Source organism: Tachypleus tridentatus, chromosome 13 (assembly GCF_004210375.1).
Source record: "Tachypleus tridentatus isolate NWPU-2018 chromosome 13, ASM421037v1, whole genome shotgun sequence".
NCBI lineage: Eukaryota > Metazoa > Arthropoda > Merostomata > Xiphosura > Limulidae > Tachypleus > Tachypleus tridentatus.
In genome coordinates, this window is record NC_134837.1 from 162,706,772 (window position 1) to 162,726,909 (window position 20,138).

The window sequence follows — 20,138 nt, forward strand, 5'->3', positions numbered from 1 at the left end:
TGAAGAAAAGGCTGAGAATCTAATTTAAGTTGAGGCAACGTTGCTTAATTACTTACTGTATAATTTATAGAGGCATGGATCGTCAATACATAAAAAAGCAACTAATATTTGGTCGAATAAAACAGCATTACCACATCACGTTTAATTGTATATTTATTAGGTTTAGTGTTTTTCCCGTTATATATTATTACATTTTTTGTCCTGTGACAGAAATAATTTATTTATATAGTTTTCGAAGATTACATTTTTATAAGTATGTAGATGGCACTTATAATTACAGAGGTGCAGCAACTAATATAATGAGTTATGGTGAAAAAATGGATGTGAAAGAAAACTTGATTTTCGATTTGTACATTGAATTCCGGAGTGTGCAAAATTAGAGTGAATACTAGGCCGAATGTTAATAATTATAAAAACTTAGAATAATGCCCACATTAGATTGTCAAACTCAAGATCAAAGTCCAACAAGTTTATGCTCGCAAGCAGTCAGTTTTAATCCTGAAATCCATTGTACACATGGAGCACTGACGGATTCTTTTGGTTGGTTTATTCAAGGAGTATTGGCTGGTTTAGCTTTCACGTGTCTTATATGTAAGTTTAAGTATTTTTTCTTTAATAATTTCATGGTTGTAGATGTTGAATTTTGTGGAATTGTGTTAGACGAGTTATGTTTTATATAATCTTTATTTCAGTTTCAGTACCTTGATTGGAAAAAGCTACATAGTCATAAGCACAAAGTCTTGGTTATTTATATTGTGTACATTAGTAATAAAAGCTTTTTATGAAAATATCAAATTGATTGTTTTTATATAAAATATTAAAATTGTTATGTTTTATATAATCTTTATTTCAGTTTCAGTACCTTGATTGGAAAAAGCTACATAGTCATAAGCACAAAGTCTTGGTTATTTATATTGTGTACATTAGTAATAAAAGCTTTTTATGAAAATATCAAATTGATTGTTTTTATATAAAATATTAAAATTGTTATAATGATCACTTTATTATGGGATTATGTTTTATTAAGTGACATTGAGTTGCATATTCTGATAAAGAGTTACCATATATAAAAAGCAGGAACCTACTAATAACTTTTTGAATGTGAAATGATAGGCATAAAATAAAGTGGCAGGTCCATAACATGACATTTGTGATATATATTGTAACATCATTCAGCTATCATCAAAAATAAATTTTTGATATTTTGCAGTGAAACACTAAATTTACCGTTTGCATTTTGGAAGGTGGTTCTGAAAGTGGAGTGTGCAAGTCATGTCCAAAATTTCATAAAAAATATGGATTATAAGTAATTTTGTAAAGATAATAATTGAGGCATCAGCTATTTCCTTACAATATATTAAGAACTTAAGAAAGAACATGTTGACAGGAGTTAATAGATACAAAGATGCAACAATAACTCCAATAAAAAAAAAAGTATATTAAATGTAGCCATTTGCATCATGATAACACATTAGAATGCATGTAACTAACATTTTTTTAAGTGCCACATAAACTAAGTCATCAACATTTATAGGTACTGAAAGAGAGTTTTGGGTGCTAAAAAACTCTCTGCCTAATTTTTGGGTGTTAATAGAAAATTAAGTGTTCATTTATTGCTGAATTGCTACATACCTGTGCATTTATGAAACAAGTCCAACTTTTTATATGCAAAAACGGCTCGTTTGGGCTGAGAAAACACTTTACATAGAAGAGCGAATAACGTTTCGACCTTCTTCGGTCATCGTCAGGTTCACAAAGTCCAACTTTATATGTATAGCAGGGACAAAAACCTGAGCATCCCCTCTCCCTATCAAATAAAGATAGTTTACTTGAAAAAACAAATTATGTATAATGACATATTTGCATAATGCATATTGACACAGACAAATGTTAGGTTCATTTATAATCCAAAATATTTTTATTAATTGGTTTTCATTTTCTTGACATGGTGATACATCTGCACATACAATGTGACATCCTTCTTAGTAGCTTGGTAAAGTGCGGCTCCACTTTAAAGTGTTAGAACTTCTTCAGTTATTTTCAGTAGCATTAGGAATCTGCAAGTTCCTGATATGGTGAGGAATTAGATCCCATTCTTTGAGAACAGTATAATAGATGGCACTGCAGTACCATTCACTCACGATGATCTTTCAATGAGTTTTGCATTTATATGAATTCACTTTCAGAATATTTGCCATGTGTTAATAACCTTTGATTGTGTTTTTTTTTACAAAGCTGAAAGGTTGTGGAATTTGCAATGCTTAAATGCCCATTAATTGTGCTCCTATAATTAAATATGCATTTGTTTTGTTTGTATAAACCATGGATATTAAACATGTAACTCAAATGATCAGAACCAAAATGCATTACCTTCCATTTACTACAGTTAAAGAACATTTGTAATCTGTTTTTTTTCCTAATTTACCTTTTAATACAATTCAATCTATGGTTTTCCAACATTCTTAATATAATTAAAAATACCCATAACTTTAATCTATTAACCAACTTTACCAGTTTGTGAATTATTCTCCAAAGAATATTGTTAATATAAATAATAAAAGACAAAAAGTAACATTACAGTCCAGTTAACTACAGTATTTTATCCAAACCACCACTGTGATTTTCTTTGCTTATCTTAAATAATGTGTCTTATCAAAAATGTTTGAAAAGTGTACATCAGAAAGTATATCAAATCCACACTCTTTCCATCATCCAAGTAAGTAAAATTATCTGGAAAATAAACAGTTTGTTAAGGCAATTTATCCTTGTTACGATTTCATGGGTTGCTTTCCTAATAAGATGGTCAACCTATGGAATAGTTTTGTGATAAAAGCTGTGATGATAAGGGAGTTTAAGAAAAGGTTAAACATGTCAGGGATATAGTTTTCTTACAGGAAAATTGGTTATATATAGTGGTAGTAGAAAATGGGTTAACTTGTCTTTCTTAAAATGAAGCTACTTTCAAAAGTATTTAACTGCTGACTATGGGGAAGATAACTGGTTAACAACATCCATTTCTAAATTTTTACTTGTACATACCATTGTTAGACGAACACTGTACAAATAAATAAATAAATTTTAATGAGATTGTTGATTAATTGGTTAACAAATGTGACTAGTCCTCTCAATTGCTACAGGAGTATTTCACTTCCATTTCACAAATTGTGTGGAGAATTCTTATCACTTTTGATATAATATTTATTTTCTCTTTTTATTAAGAAAGTAATAATTTCAAAGACAAGTATGATTTCTGTATGTTTAGGAGAAAGTATATGCAAATAATAATCCAGGAAAGTAAGAATGTAATAAACATAAAATATTGCAATAATTTTGCTAGATGTTTCTTTTTGTAATTAAAATAAGTCAATTATATCAAGTGCTGGCAAGTAGGTTCTTTTTTTTGTTTGTTTTTTCACAAACTAATGTAGTTTATGAGAGGTATATTTGTATACCTAAGTACCAGTGAAGTCTGTAAAACCTATACTGAAGTGCATTAGAGATGTTTTCAATGTGATATTAGAAACTAATTTTACATTATTGTAATAAACTATGTCATCAACTAATCTGATGTCTGCTGCAAGTTGTATTGTATTTTACTTAGTGTGTGTATTTCTTTAATAACAAGAAATTATATTTGTTTAACTGTATTTGATTAGTAATATTGTTGTGTGCTTGCATATGACAAAAACATTTCTTCATGTGACTAGTGATAGTACAGTGATAAGGTTTATTTACATGCATTATTGGAGGTACTTTTTGATGTAGAATGAAAGCAATATTATAAAAACTAAATTGTAATCATGGGTAAAGATGAATTTAAGAAGAAGGATACATACAGTCATGTGAAAAAGTTAGGACACCCTATGAAAGCCTGTGTATTTTTGTAGCATTTTTGGATATATAGATATTTAATCTCAATTTCAACAATACTGAGAGATTATAGGAATAATTAAAACTAAACAATTAAAACTGAAGAAAAGACTTTTCAAGATCTTCTGTAAATGTAATTATACAAAAATGTATATTCTAACTGAGGAAAAAGTTAGGACACCCTACCCCCTAATAGTTAGTGTTACCCTCTTTGGCTGAAATAACTGCAGTGAGACTCTTCTTGTAACCATCTACCAGTCTCTAACGTCAGTCTGAAGAAAGGTTGTCCCACTCCTCAGTGCAGAATTCTTTCAGCTATGAGATGTTTGAGGGGTTTCTTGCATGTACAACTCGTTTTAAGTCACCCCACAGCATCTCAATGGGATTAAGATCTGGCTTTTGACTCTGCTATTCCAGGACTCCATTTCTTAGTTTTCAGCCAGTCCTTGGTGGATTTACTGGTATGTTTTGGGTCATTGGCATGTTGTAGGGTCCAGTTCTGCTTCAGCTTTAAGTTTCTTACAGATAGTCTCACATGATCCTCAAGCACCCTCTGATACACAGTAGAATTCATGGTGGATTCTATGGTTGTGAACTGTCCAGGTCCTGCTGCAGCAAAGCAGCCCCAAACCATGACACTTCCACCTCCATGCTTCACAGTTGGTATGAAGTTCTTTTCCTGGAATGCTGTATTTGGTTTACACCAAACATGTCCTCTGTTCTGGTGTCCAAATAATTCAATTTTGTTCTAATCTGTCCAAAGAACATTAATTCAGAAGTCCTGGTCTTTGTCTACATTCTCTCTGGCAAACTTCAGTCTGGCCTTGATGTTTCTCTCAGAGAGCAAAGGTTTCCTCCTTGCACACCTCTCATGCAAGTTAAACTTGTGCTGTCTCTTTCTGATTGTAGAGGCATGCACTTTCACATCAACAGTAGCCAGAGCCTGCTGTAGGTCCCATGATGACATGTTAGGGTGTTTGGAGACCTCTTTTAGCATCTTGCAGTCTGCTCTCTGGATGAACTTGCTTGGACGACCAGACCTGGGCAGGTTGGCAGTTGTTTGGAAAGCCCTCCACTTGTTGACTATTTTCCAAACAGTGGAATGCCTGATTTCAAAATCCTTTGAGATCTTTTTAAATCCCTTACCAGACTCATAAGCTGCTACAATTTTCTTTCTGAAGGCCTCAGACAGCTCTTTTGCTCTCACCATGGTGCTCACTCTCACTTCAACAGTCAGGAGCACACCAAACTAAATGTCTGAGGTTTAAATAGGGCAAGCCTAATTCACAATGCTGAGTAACAATCTTCTAATCATGTGCACCTGGTGTGATACACCTGTGTGTGAGTTGAGCCATTTTAAATGGAAATAAATGTGGGGGTGTCCTAACTTTTTCCTCAGTTAGAATATGTTACATTTACAGAAGATCTTAAGTCTTTTCTTCAGTTTTAATTGTTTAGTTATATTCCTATAATTTCTCAGTATTGTTAAAACTTGGATTAAATATCTGTATATCCAAAAATGTTACAAAAATACACAGGCTTTCATAGGGTGTCCTAACTTTTTCACATGACTGTATATTTCATGAGATACACATTTGAGAAACATCTCACATTTTGCACTTTTAGAAACTGTTTAAAAAACAGAGCATGATAAAGATGTACTGTGAGATTGTGTTATCCTGAATAAATTAGACAGTGGTAGAGTGCTTAGGAGATCATAAGAAGTAGAAAGTGATGCAAGTGTGGATAGTTTACTAAATGGGTGAATTTCAAGTTTTGAGAAAAATAATGAAAAAAGTAACAGTTGCAAGATGAATGCATTGCAGCTGTTTCTCATATCTGAAGATAATACATGTGGCTTACCTCTAAAGGCTTCAAATAGTTGTATTTATTGGTGTAATTATCTGTTTCTTCAGATTGAATGAGGCATGAAATGGCTCAGTAATTCTAAGTTTGGTTTGTTGCACTCTGTGCTTTTTTAGGTTTGAGAAAGACTTGTTCATTTGGATGTTACTTGTTTTTCCCTTGCAATTCAGGTGGCTTGCATGTGATATCTTGTAACTTTTAGGTAAGTGCCTGAGCCCTTAGTTTTGAGTTTAGTATGTTGCATTTTGTGCTTTTTCAGATTGGAGGAAGGGTTTGTCCACTTAAGTGCTGCTAGCCTTTTCTCCATGGCTCAATATGCAACATCCTGCAATTATAAGGTTGGAATTTCCTTCATATCATATTTCTATTATATGGTTATACTGCAGTCCTCTTGCCCTATCCACTACACCTTGGATCTGGCTTTGAGTTCACAGCTTTATAATTCCAACTGTGTGGCATGAAACCACATTTATATGATTAAGGTCCAACTTTAAGAGATGACACAGCAGTGAAATCAGGACTACAAGTAAACATGGCTGTAAACAACATTGTTGAAGAAATAAATTAATTTGTTGTTATCATGTGGACTGGACTTTGCATTTTCACCAAATAATTGAAAAGAATCTGCCCATTGATAGAACTTAGTGCAGCAGCATTTTAAAACTGTTTGCTTCCAAATGCCTTTAAAGCTAGTATAGAGGCTGTAGTAAAGAGCCATATTTATATACTGTATTCAATTTAAGCTACAACAGTAGTGATAATAGGTGTAGACTAAATAAGTTTTCCTATTCCGGATTTTGCAGTGAATGGTGCTTTAGGTTGGAATTATAAGAGTTGATACAGAAAGAGGTGTGGCTAGTTTAACCTTTGCATTTAAGAATTATTTTTAGAGATGTTACTTAACTCTGCACCACTTAGAGCAATTACTTTGCACTGCAACAGCTATGATAATAGAATGCACAGGGTTATTTGTGCATGCCATATTTTGAACAAAGTCCCTCTCCTACATGTGTCAGTGTGCATTGATTCAGTTTGACAATCATCATAATGATGTAAGTCTTCTCTACCAGTAGGAGAATGGCATATGTAAAGTAATCCTTGTGAGCATTAACCCATGATTTTATTTTCAATCATTTGTTACATAATCATAGGCTTATTCTTTTCTCAGTGGTCTTCAGATATGTTTTTTCTGTGCTTTTACAGTTTCTAGTCACTTTGATCTTCAGCTTTTCTTTATTTTGTGCTATATTACTTTTGTCTTCAAAATTTTATTCCATCCACCTTATGGCAATATTCTTCTTTACCCAATGCATTTTTTCTTTGTGTTATTTCAAACAGTGGTTACAAATAACAAACATGAAAAACTTCCTGAAGCAGTCATTCCTCTTGAAGCCCCTCAGTGAAATCCTGTACATGGCATGGGGACCTCCCAGGGAAGGCTCTATTCTTTCAGTTTACCTCCTCTGGGATCTAAACATCCACCCACATGTTTGCTGTGTGTGGTAACCTATGAAGGGGAGGAGAGGATCCAGGTGGTTGAGGGGTTCAACCCTAACACACCACTTTGGCCTTGAATTCCTCTAGACAGGCAGCCTTGGGGTGGCCCCCTAGTGTCAATCAGCTGATCCACTTGGGCTAGGGTTAACCAAGTACCAGTGTTGGATGTTCTCAACAGGTGTTGTGTACATTGTATCTGATACTGGTGTTTGGGTATAGTGCTCACAAAATCATGGCATTGCTGCAGTGTCCTTGTTTGGCATTGTAGTGCATTCCCTATAAGGGCTCCATGATGAGTGGGGTCAGTGGGCACTTAAATATTCATTTTGGATCTTCCAAATAAAAACCTAAATAAAATAGTGAAAATACAGTCCATAGGTAAATGACCATGTCTTGAAGATTCTGAGCATTAATCTTCAACATCTGTAACACTTGTACCTTATTTTCTGACACTACATTTTCTTTCATATAAACCTTTAGGGCAGATGATTCCTTTTTTCATTCATAAGGGGCTAGAGAGATTTGCTGGCTCTCCAAAGTCAGTCAGAAAACTTTGCTCTGGTGACATATTGGTGGAAAAATCCACATCTCAGCACAGTGAACTCCTCTTGCATTCAAAGGTGATTGGGGATACACCTACTAAGGTTACACTTCATGCTACTTTGAATTCATTTTGATGAATTATTATTGAGAGGGATTTGAAAAACATCTCCAAGTCAGAGATTCTTGCTGGTTTCTCCACCCAAAGAGTTTCTGCAGTGAGTCATATCTCCACTCACAAAGATGGAATTATGATGCTGACCAATGTCTTCATTCTGATATTTACATCACCGCATCCACCTTCCACAATCAAAGCAGGTTAATGTAATTGCAAGGTATGGCTATACGTTCCAAACTCTTTCAGATGTTTTCAGTGTCAGGGGTTCAGTCACTCAAAGACCATGTTGTGGTTCCTTGATGTGTGATCTTTGTGGTGGCGAGGACCATCATGCCTATGAGTGTGAAACTGACCCTTATTGCATCAATTACAATGGCTCTCACCCATCCTGCTTTTGTATTTGTTCTAAATGGTTGGAAGAAAAAAAGGTGCATCATTTGAAGATGATTCAAAACAGTACTTACCCTGGGGCTCAAAAGTTATTGTCCACTACTTCCTCTCGGATGTATGTTGTGCACTTCATTCCACTGCTACAGTGGGAGTGCAGACAGATTTTTCTGTGCCTCCAAATGAAAAGTCTTTTGACCTCAGTGGTAAAAAATGTTGATAAACCAGCATCAACACCCATCTCTGTCCCTAACATACATTCCAGCAAACCCCAAGATCCACTTCCTTTGGCTCTGGGTATGGGCATTTTGTCAGGTACATCTTCTTCTTCCTATCCCAAGATGCAAAACAATCATTTGTTCATGTCTTTAGTTGCTGGAATCCTCTTCCAATGATAAAGACCTGCCCAATCAACACACAACAGGATCCATGGAGGTTGACAGACCTCCATCGAATAAAGAAAAAAGATATGGTCATAAATAGAAGGGCTCTTCATCCAATTTGCCTACACATAAATAAAAATGGCCACATTAATACAATGGAACTGTTGAGGTTTATGTTCTAATCTGGTTGACATCAAAGCACTGATTGCTTTCTACCATCCTGTATGTCTTTCTTTACAGGAAACATTTTTGAAACCTGCCGATACAGTCATCTTTCAGCAGTTTTCTTTGTACAGAAGTGACAGGTTGTGTGCTTGACGAGTGCATGGAGGGGTGGCACTGTTGGTTGATGAGCATATGTCCTCCCTGTCTTTGCCACTTGACACACCCTTAGAGGCTGTAGCCATGCATGTTTCCTTGGATCATACCATCACTGTTTGTTCTCTCTACCTTTTGCCTGGAGAGACCTACAATCAATAAGCCCTTGATGCTGTCAATGAACTGTTGCTGTCTCCCTTTATAATCCTGGGGGACTTAAATGGACATCATCCCTTCTGGGAAAGTGCTGCTATTGATAGGAGGGGTTGCTTTGTAGAACATATGCTTTCTAATCACAACATTTTTCTTTCCAGTACTGGCTCATATACTTATTTTCATGCACCTAGTCAGTCCTTTACTGCTATTGTTCTTTCAGTTTACTCCCTTTCACTATTCATTCACTTTTCATAAAGGGTTTACAATAACCCACGAGGCAGTGATCATTTTCCTATAATTTTGAGAGACTGGCTGTTTTCAGTACCACCCAACCTGTATGCCCTAGTGGAAGCTGGATCAAGCAAACTGGGCTTCTTTCACTGCTGTCGCAGAACTTGATACTGCCGTCGTTTGTTAGCCATCAATAGACGACTGGGTGGCTGCAGTAACTGAGTGTATTATATAGGCAGCTGTTCAATGTATTCCTAAAACCTCGACACATTTTCCACAACATCCTCGTCAGTGGTGGAATCCTGCCTGCCACATGGCACCGAGGCTTAAAAACGGGCCTGGGATACTTTTCCTAGGTATCCCAGAATCTCGCACCACCTTGCTTTCCAACAGCCCCGTGCACATGCTTGCTGGGTAAGACATCAAAGCCAGAAGGAATCTTGGACTAAGTTCACAACCAGCATATCTTCTATCACCAGTTACAAAGTCATATGGGGACAAGGTTCAAAAGGTCAGTGGGCAACATAATTCTGTCCCCCTCTTGATCTTGCTCTTTGATGGTCAGGAAGTAGCTAATATCTGGAGCTTTGCCCGATACTTTAGGTTAAAGCTTTTGCCAGGTATCTAACATTCTGCTTCATCCTCCACCTTTTTAGCCATCAAGACTTGGGCAGAGTGATCACCTCTTTCCTTTCAAGCTGATTATCTTCATAACTATAATTGTCCCATTACACTGGTGGAATTCAAACTAGCCCTTCATTGGTCTGGCAGTACATCAGTCAGACCTGACAATGTACACTACAAAATGTAATCTCCTGCTTCTCTTGCTCTTTTTCTTATTGTTTTTAACTGGATCTGGCAGGAGAATGTTTTTCCTGATGCTAGGCTATTGTCCTATCTTTCTCTAAATCTGGGAAGGATCTGACTGTCCAGTTACTTTGAGGAGCTGTATCTGTAAGACCTTAAAGAGAATGGTTAATGCTCATCTTGTTTGGTTCCTCAAATCAAACACCCCTTCTCGTCTACCCAGTATGGGTTCCAAAGACAGAGATCCATCATGGACCACCTGATTCAACTTGAAACATCAATCAGAGAAGCCTTTTTCAGATGACATGAATGGGCTTGCTGACATTGCAGCCAAATCTGTCTGCTCTGGCACTATTACTGCTGTGCCTGTTCCATACATGGACTATGGTCCTGTATTTAAGGCTCGTCTCCATGCCAGCTGGCAGTCGGCTTGGAGTGAGCAACATGACAACAAGCTTTTCCAAATAAAACCCTCTATTGGACTTTGACTGTCTTGCTTCTGTAAGGATTGGAAAGAGGAACTTTGTTGTTTTTTGAACTTACCCATTAGTCATCCTGGTAAGTTATTATAATTACAGTTATGCTACAGAAAGTCCTTTACAACTTATATCACTGTAGTTTTTTCATACTGCTGTAGACTACTAAATAAAAATTGGATTTAATGCTGTTTATGTTTTTAATTCAGAAAATAAACTTTGTTTTGCTTTACCTTAATTTTCTTTTATGAATTTTAATAATTTTACTTTAACTTTTTACCAGATGTTTGGCACAAATAGCTCAGTTGCTTTGCACAATAGAACACCAAACCAACCAACCTCTTGAAGCATTTTTTTCAGCTGTGTTAATTATGGTGGCTAGAAGCACTTTCTCTTCATGAAACTTAATTTCAGTGGTTATCCTTTAGCTCACTTTATAAAGTATATGCTTATTATGAAACAGATTTCATTATCAACCTGTAGCATGGTACTATTATTATATTACGTAACCAATATCTTATAGGGTTTTGATGAATCATGGTATCATAACATGTTCACTGCTGATGTTATAAAACATGTTTTTACTTCTGTTATGCATCAAATGGTTGATTCCCTGGTGTGTACTTCCCTTACAAATAAGTTTTTCTCATCATTATTTCATTACCTTTTGTGGAACCTGCCTTATCTGTGGGCAATTTTTGCCAGCTCTTCCTGTCCCATTCCCCTCAAGGTGGATTCTTGTACATGGTGACTGGCCCTCCTTGGAAGTTTCTGTATTTTCTTATTATCTCCTCTGAAATCTGAACATCCACCAACATCTTTGTGGTATCTGGTGACTTATGAATGGGAGGAGAGAATTCTGGTGGTTGAGTAGTGTTTGGGGCAATACAACTCACCAATTTGACCTTGAGTGTCAATATACAAGTGGCCTTGGGGTGGCTCTTCAGGGTCAGTTGGCTGGTCCTGTTAAGTTAGGGTCAACTGAGTACCAGTATTGGGCATTCTCAGTGGCTGTTGTGAACATTGTCTGATTTTGGTGTGTGGATATAATGTTCACAAAGCCCTGGTATTGCTAGTGCCCGTGATTGGCATTGTAGCGCATCTTCTTATGAGACTGTGAAGGATGTGGTCAGTGGGCACTGAATCTTTATCTTTTGCTTGTGAATTCCTCTTCAATTAAAAATAAATAGTAAAGAAAACAATTAATTGGTAAGTGACCATGTATAAAGGACTCTGTTCAACAGTCACCATCGGTTGTTTCCTGTACCTCAGCTGCTCTAACTTTTATATTCCTTGGCTGAAAAATCCTTAGGACAATTTTCTCCCTTTTTTTTATCCAAGAGGGATTAGAGCAGTTTGTTGGCTCTCTGAAGTCAGTAAAGAAGTTGCATTCTGGAGATCTTGGTTGATACATCTGTGTCTGTTATTTTATCAACCTTAACACCATAAGGTTTGTCAATTGTTTTTACCTCATAGCTGCCATAAAGATTTGGAAATATAGATTATAACTATGAAACACAAATGATGAGTCTAAGTGGCTTAAGTCTTATTATTTTATACACTTGTATATATTTTGTTGTATTGATCTTCCAGTTATGCCTGGCTAGCAGTTTAAAAGTTACAATGGTGTGACACATGCACTCGTGTTACCATATCCAATAATGTAAAACTAACCCTTAATCTTTAAAAAGTGACCTCTCTTGGTTGTGTTTTACTGGACTAATATTTTCTAAAATACAGTCACATTTCAGTTATTCTATATTATATATGAATATAGATTATTACTATTTATATAAACAAATCTTAAGTTTATTTTTCTTTATATGTAGAACAGTAAATGAAGAAGTAAACCAAAAAGCTATCTCTTCTTATGACTTTTGCACTCAGTTACGACTTCTCATAACTTGCTAAGCCTAAAGAAATTTTGCATGTGAAGGATGTGAAATTAAATAATGTTTTAAGGCTTTATATATACATTTGAATAACCAAAAAAATCATAAATTACTATATCAATGCCATATAATATTGTTATAATTTACCATGTTTGGTTACTAAATTGTATTTTGGTTTAAAAAATTAAATTAAAAAAAAAAATGAAATTTTGAGCAGACTAAAGATGTGGTCTATTTGCTTGAAATTATTTCAAATTAATAAAAAAATCATTCTTGCATGTAAAAATTGCTGAGAGAGCTATTTCGGGGATATTCTGAGCTTTTGGTTTGTTATTCATGTGTCAGATAGAAGTAAATGTATGCAAGAACCATTTTCAAATATGGAAAGAGGTAAGCAGGCCACTGTTTTTGATTCAGTACATAAGCAATATCTTGAGAAATGGAAAAGATAGAAGGTTTTTTTCCACATTCTATCTTGTTAATATTGGTAATTTGAGTATCTAATTCATAAAAGCTATAAACTTAATATTTTGACATTATAAACATATAATTTGAACTAGTGCTGCATTCAGCCTCTTATGTGCACACAAAAATTGATGTTTAAGTGTTTTTTAATATTTACTTTTAAATTAAGAGATTGAATAACATATATTACTAAAACTTGAATTATAATCAACAGTTTTATACCAAACTTATTGTTATAAATTCCTAAAAATAGTAGTTTGATGAAATTTTGAATGCAAATAAACAAGTAAATGGCATGGCTTTTGTCATATAGCAATAGTGTTAAGGTAAAAATAAACTAATTTGTATAGTACACAGTTGACATATCAAGAAACTGTTTTTGTGTGATAACTAACAATGATCAAGATGCATGCACTCTCCAACAGAAAAAAAAAATGGGTTGATTAACTGCTAGCTTAAATATACTATTTTCCATCCCTGAACTGTCCACTTATACTTACATTTTGAGACATGCTTTTTGACACTTTGCAAATTATTTTGATCATTATTCTTGTATGTTCTAGGACTTGATTGATTCTAAAATGATCCAATAACTGGCTGTCATTTAGATTTTCACATTGAAAAATTTAACTTACAACAGTGTTATTGTAAACATACAGAGTACTAGTACACTAATACCTGTAGTATATTCTTCACCTGCATTAGTTTGCTATACAAGAAAACTGTTTTTAATTCCTGCTACATATTACTTTACTGTATATGGTTTAATATAATATTATTGTCAACCTGTATTACCATATATCAGAATAAGCCCACATTAAGTTAGTTTAAGGCCCTGGTTCAGTTATTTTTTGTAGCATTAATTTTAAAAATCACAGTCCAAAAAGAAATAAAACAATCAAATTTAACTAAATGGTTGTGTAAGGTTAAGAAGTTTTAAACTATTTAGTGTACAAATATGTTGTGTTCAGCTACAGTTTGAAGTAATTTAAAAAATAAAATAAAATTTTGATATTTTTCTCTTTATTATGGCTAAGAGGTCAATCAAATCGATATTCTCTGTAATGAGCAGACCTAGAACAAATTAGAGGTAAAATATAAATATGTATTAAAAAAGGAGAATTAAACATGGCCTAGGTTCTCAGTAGAGGCCCCTTACCACTTGGGGTTCTGGTACATCTGCTCTATGGTTCATGCGGTCCTGTACAAAATTATTACCTTCACTCTGAACTATGTTTTCACATTGTCATGTTTGAAGAAGTAACAAATTTCTTCACATCTGAAATTTAGCATGCATAAAACTCCCTCACTGTCTTTTTTTTAAACTTATTAAATGTTGATTGCGATGATGGGAAACCCACTTGAAGTAAAAATGTATCTCAAGACAGCTGGTATGGGAATTAAAACTTTTATTAAAAGTTGTTCTCTATTTTAATAAAAGTTTTAATACTGATACCAACCATCTTGAGATACATAAATGCTGATTGATTAACACTGGAAAACCATGAAGAAAAATGATACAAAGACCCACAATAAAAACAGTAAAAACAAAATATTTATGATTAGGTTTATTTGACTATTACCAATTGCACCATTTGAGAAGTAAATTTTTAAGCCAAAAGAATCAAAACATTTTCCTTCTCTCATGAAGGCATTTTATTTTTATAATCTGCATTAGGAAATTTCTTGTACTTTTAACCCTAGAGATAAATTTACTTTTATGTAGGCTATCATAATACTTAATTTTTATAAATCTTTGGCTTCAACCTGTTCTTTCTGTTTATCTTTCTACATAATGATTATGAAGAAGGCATTATTTTGACAGTGGAATATTTGTACAACTTTAGTTAAGTATAAGCAAAACGAGTAATTGTTTTCAATAACTTCCTTTGCTAGTCTCACAAATGTCTTACTTTCATTGCACAATAATTGACTTGTGTTTTTGTTCTGTATGCATGTATTTGTGCTAAGTTTTCAAATGCTCATTTTTAGTGATAACTGACAATAGCATTCAAGGTAATGCTAACAGAAGTCAGATTTTTAAGCCTATAGCTTTTCAGAAAAGGATTACATTGGTAACCTTCCATTCATCAGTAATTTCTTTAATGTCAAACTTGAGAACTGTATAAGATGCAAACTTTTCAGTACTTCTACTGGTATTATGAAGTTTTACATGTGTATGTAATTACTTTCAAAATGTATGATAAAACTGATTGGTTAGTACATATAAATGTTTTAAAATGTACATACAATTAAAATATTAACTTCTGAACAGAAATTATTCATTTGATTTTACTGTACACCAAGTGTTGGTATTAGTAGTTTTTAGAAAATTTTCATTCCAGTGAAACGATTTTGTGAACCCACAAAACAGAGGAGACCATGGATAATTTGGTGAGTGTTTTTTTTCTATATATATAAGTGTTTTTTTCAAAAATAACTAAATGTTTTCTATAAATTTTTCTTGGTTGAATACTGATGTAGCTGGAAAAGTTTTTGATTTTAAATAATTTTTTATAACTTAAGTTTCTTTCCTTTAATGTTCATTTACTGTGTGAAAAATTAGCTTTGATTTATATTATTAGAGCCCATCTTCCAAATGTTATAGTTCTCACTTCAGCAAAGTTATTAGTTTTTTTTAAGTATTTAAAAATAATGGAAAGCTATTTTACAGTTCTTTTTCTTTTGTGTTTTGAAGTTATCATATTTTTAGTTGAAGTCTGTAGAAATCTTTTTCCCTTTGAGTAGTCCAGTTGTTTGTAGTTCCTGCATTTCTTCATTTCAAAATTTATCACTTGCTTGCTTGCATGAAAACTGCTGCCTTATTTTCTCATCATCTGTAGATGGTAAATATAGGTATTAAATTCAATATTTACTTCTATCTGGGGAATAACTTAATCCTTTTTTGTTAATAATTTTAAAATAAAATTCCATTGTAAAATATTCTTTAATTGAGCAGGATGATGAAAATAATTCAAAATAAGTAAGAAAATTGGTATATTTTTCCTTAATGTTTGCTACAAACCATTATCACTTGTAAGAAGTTGTAGGCTTATAATCACGAATAACATGTTCACTTTCAACAAAAATTTGCTCACTGATGATACTGTCACTAATTTGCAGATAAACAAGTACAATGTCAAGGGTAATTGATTAAGTAACTGAATGTATGCAATAATTAACATTGATAAATACTCCTCTAACTTTTCAATCATTGAACAAGCATAAACTAACTCCATTCTTCACCAGTTTTTGTATTCATAATGTATCTTTGTTTCTAGATAGTTCACAAAGTCTCTTGAGTATTAACATTTACAAACTTTCTAGGTATTTTTAAGACTGCCTTAATAGTATCTCTAAATATAATGTCATCATCATGTTAAAAGCTTCTTTATTGTATAACTAAATTAAAACATTAAAATATGGCTTAAAACAGTACTGAAAATATATGGCTATATATTTCTTAGCTGTCAATTGAAGTGTTCATTGTCACACACTGTTTTTTTGACTCAGCTTCTCAAAGTTATGTATGCATATAACTGAAGGTAGTGGTCATTGTTTCTAAAAATTTAAGGACTGTTACCTAACATTAAGGCTGTGTGTGTGTGTTTGTGTACTTTATGTTAATTCTTTGGTTAGACATTAACATGTTTAACAAGGTAAACATGTGTTTTAGGATATATGAAACTATCACTATGAAGATTCAACACTCGATATAAACTAATGTATATAGTAAACCTCACATATCATTCTAGAACATTATGTTTTGGGACAACGTGGGGCCTATTGGTCCATCTTTGCTGTTTCATCCTCTAAACTAAAACTATTAATTAATAAATAAAAAAAAACATCTGAAAGCCAGCCCTTATTATTCATATACTTATAAAGCTTTCTTGTAAACTTACTTCAATACATCTGAAGACGATCCATTTGAAAGGCCAACTACTTTAAAAAAAAAAAAAAATGTTTTAGCCTAGATGACTCCTACCCTGTTAAATTTTATATTTGTTCCCCCTAGTCCTACTGTTCTCACTGTTAAGCATGAAACAAAATGATACATCAATACTGTCAATTCCCTTTACACTCTTAAACACCTCAATCAGATCCACACTAACTATCTTTTACCAAGAGTAAAACCACTTGGCTTTCAGTGCCATCAATGACCTACATTTATGATGCCAAGTCATATTTCACCACAACAAACCCTGAACAAGTGAAATAATATGTATCGAAAACATAGTAACATCATACCAAAGTTCAATAAATAGAAGTTGTAAAAAATGTGTATTTGTAAATGAACATGCTTTTACATAAGTTGGACCAGTTTGAGAAATATTTTTGTTCTCCACCAGTGCTTCTCCAAAATGGAAAAGTGTTTTGCTTAATTTTTTTTGATTTGGCAAAAATAAGAAATAAGAATTTTAAAACCTTGAATATCATTTGCATTGTGATCATAGCTTCATTTAGTTGACATGTTTCTTGGAAAAAATTTGAAACTTGTACCATAAAATTATTACCATTACTATATTTTTAATGTTTTTTCTGGCCATTTGCTTAAAGGCAAACAAATTTTTTTATTTAACCCTCATATTTAACTATTTTTAAGATAATTAAGAGTTTATTCATTAGACTGTATATGTTAAAGTTGATATTAGAATTTGTCTGTCCAGTTAAGCATGACATGGATTTGCTTAAGCTAAAAGCTTACAATAAGAAAATATTAGATAACTGTTTGTAGTATACTGTCATTGCTTGTATTTATGAATCAGTACATTATTGATACTCCTTCGTCTAGTGGTTTGTTTGTATTTGATGTGGACTTTTTTATAAACAAGAGATTATTTAGGACATAAAGTCCTCATATAAGCATTTGCTATATATGTTTAGGTTACTAGTTTTGACAAACATTTGAGCTAAATCTTATTTGATAAGGAAATCTCTAAGAATATTTCTTATAATATTGTGAAAGAATACTTAAACCAACTACATTGATGTAGAAAATATTTTTGAATACTTATTAAATATCTACTGTTTGGAGCATATTTACAACATAGCCTTACAAAATGTATTAGGCTGTTGTTTGAGTTCTCCTCTTGCATATACATTGGTATTGTTTCAAAAACGTTTAGTCATAATTTAGTATATGGAGTTGACAGGCTGTCAACATCTTGGCCATTATCTTGAAATAACAGCGTACTTTTACATCTTAGCATATCCTTCATATCACAACTGATGGGAATATTTTACCTTTTTCTTCATATGTTACTGCATATCTGATGTTTTGAAAGCTGTAATGTGTTTTCAAGGATATAAAGAGAGCATATTTTTACATTGAAATATGCCTTTAACTGTGCAATGAAGTTCAAGGAGTCTAAAATTAAGTAAGATAAAGCCAGGAAGCTTGACATCCAACATGCAAGTTATTAAGTGTCTCACTTGGGAAGTCAGTTACAAACATATATAGAGTAGTACTTTCCTTTTTTGAAAACTACATAAATTCTTCTAACCCTTAAATGGTGGCCATCGTCAATTGATGCTGCTACCTACAACATTTTTGATGTTTAAGGGTTAATGCTTTATTTCCAGTGCAAGATACGATGCAGTGCATTTGCTTTACACTTCTAAACTTCACATAGTAACATGTACTGAACTCTCTCATGTCTGGTAGCTACTTTAATTTAATTACTAAAGTTATGACCTGTTGAGATGAAATGGATATATTTTGTTAGTGACATGAACATTTCTGATAAAATACCTTACCTTCTCTTGCATGTCTCCTTTCCTGATTTTGTGGTGTGTTGCTTTCTATATATATACAATTTTTTACTCCCCATTAGCTTTGAGGTTTCCATGTGCTGTTGCTCCACATGAACATGACAACCCTTCACCAATAGGAGTGTGAAAAATCTTCCTAGTGCAGTCGAGTCACTTCTTGATTGGGCACTCATGTGTAATGTGTATTTTTTTTTGCTCTTGAACTTTTCAGGTATAGTCATTTTTAGTGGAGATATCTATGAAGACATTACTTATTGTGATAGCATTTATTGTTGGATTTTGGATTTTCATTTTTCGATATTTTCTGCACTTGCAGATTCTGTTTTTTTTTTAGTTGCACACTATTTTTTCATAAATGTTAGAAAGTTCTACTTCCAATATGGTATGTTACCTCTTTTCACATGTATAGTTATTCTTATTGAAGATCTGTGGCATACAAAAAAAATTTTGCAGATAGACGACAGCATGTGAAAAGAACACAATTGAAGATGTCTGTACTTCATCATTGCCTAATGAAAAATTATACTTCATTAGAAGGGAATAGGAGTCCCATGCTGATTTACATGAGAGAGAGAGTTGAACTACACATTCATTTCATTTTTTGAGAAGTAATGATTTACTTTATTCATTTGCTACAGTTACTTTTTTCTGCAGTAGTTTGCTACACTAACTTTTTTTATTGGTTTTTTCTTATTTTTAATAGTTTAAGATGAATTCTGAAGTTTGTGTTTTAAACCTTTTTTAATTTTATTACCACTACTTTGGGTGCCATTATTGGCTTCAGGTCTGGCTGTATCAACAGAATTTTTCAGCTATTGCTTGTCTGGAAATGGAACATTATATGAAGCATCATTTTCTCCCAACCATGTTTGGGTTCCTTCTACATTGTCCAAGCTTGTTTATGTCAAGGAGGATTTTAACTTTTCTTATTCCTCCTCCTAACTATGCCATGCCATCCCATACATCTTCTACAAGATCTGTCTGGCCTAACATTTATTTTGGACATGCTTTCTGAGATATGTTCCATTTTTTTGTCTTAACCATTTTTATATGACAGTTTCTTTTTCTTCCCTCATGACACCCATGATGATGGTTCTTTGTTTTTCTTCCTTTCCCTGACATGTGGATTCCTGCTGATCATTTTGTTTTTCACTATGGATTTCTGGGAGTTATTATTGTTTGGCTTATCAGCAAGCTGATCAATTCTTTCTCGACTTTCAACTGTTCAAGTTACTTTTGCCAATGTGGAAGACTTTCCCTGATAATCCTGTCCATTTCTCTTACATTTTTCTTACCTTTACACCTCTCCTGCAGTAGTTGTACACAACACACCTTTTTTCTCCACCAATTCCTTGAA

The 20,138-nt window shown here is 33.4% G+C and overlaps 1 protein-coding gene across 1 annotated transcript in view; it reads left to right on the plus strand.

Annotated features, from left to right (window-relative positions):
• Nucleotides 1-276: 276 nt before the first annotated feature.
• The window catches only part of LOC143236949 (store-operated calcium entry regulator STIMATE-like), a 42,462-nt gene continuing 22,600 nt past the window's right edge, over nucleotides 277-20,138 (plus strand). Inside the window, exons 1-2 of the mRNA XM_076475666.1 lie at nucleotides 277-591; nucleotides 15,352-15,400. Of these exons, the coding sequence (XP_076331781.1) occupies nucleotides 426-591; nucleotides 15,352-15,400 (215 nt within the window). The 5' untranslated portion in view covers nucleotides 277-425. The remainder of the gene's footprint in view (nucleotides 592-15,351; nucleotides 15,401-20,138) is intronic.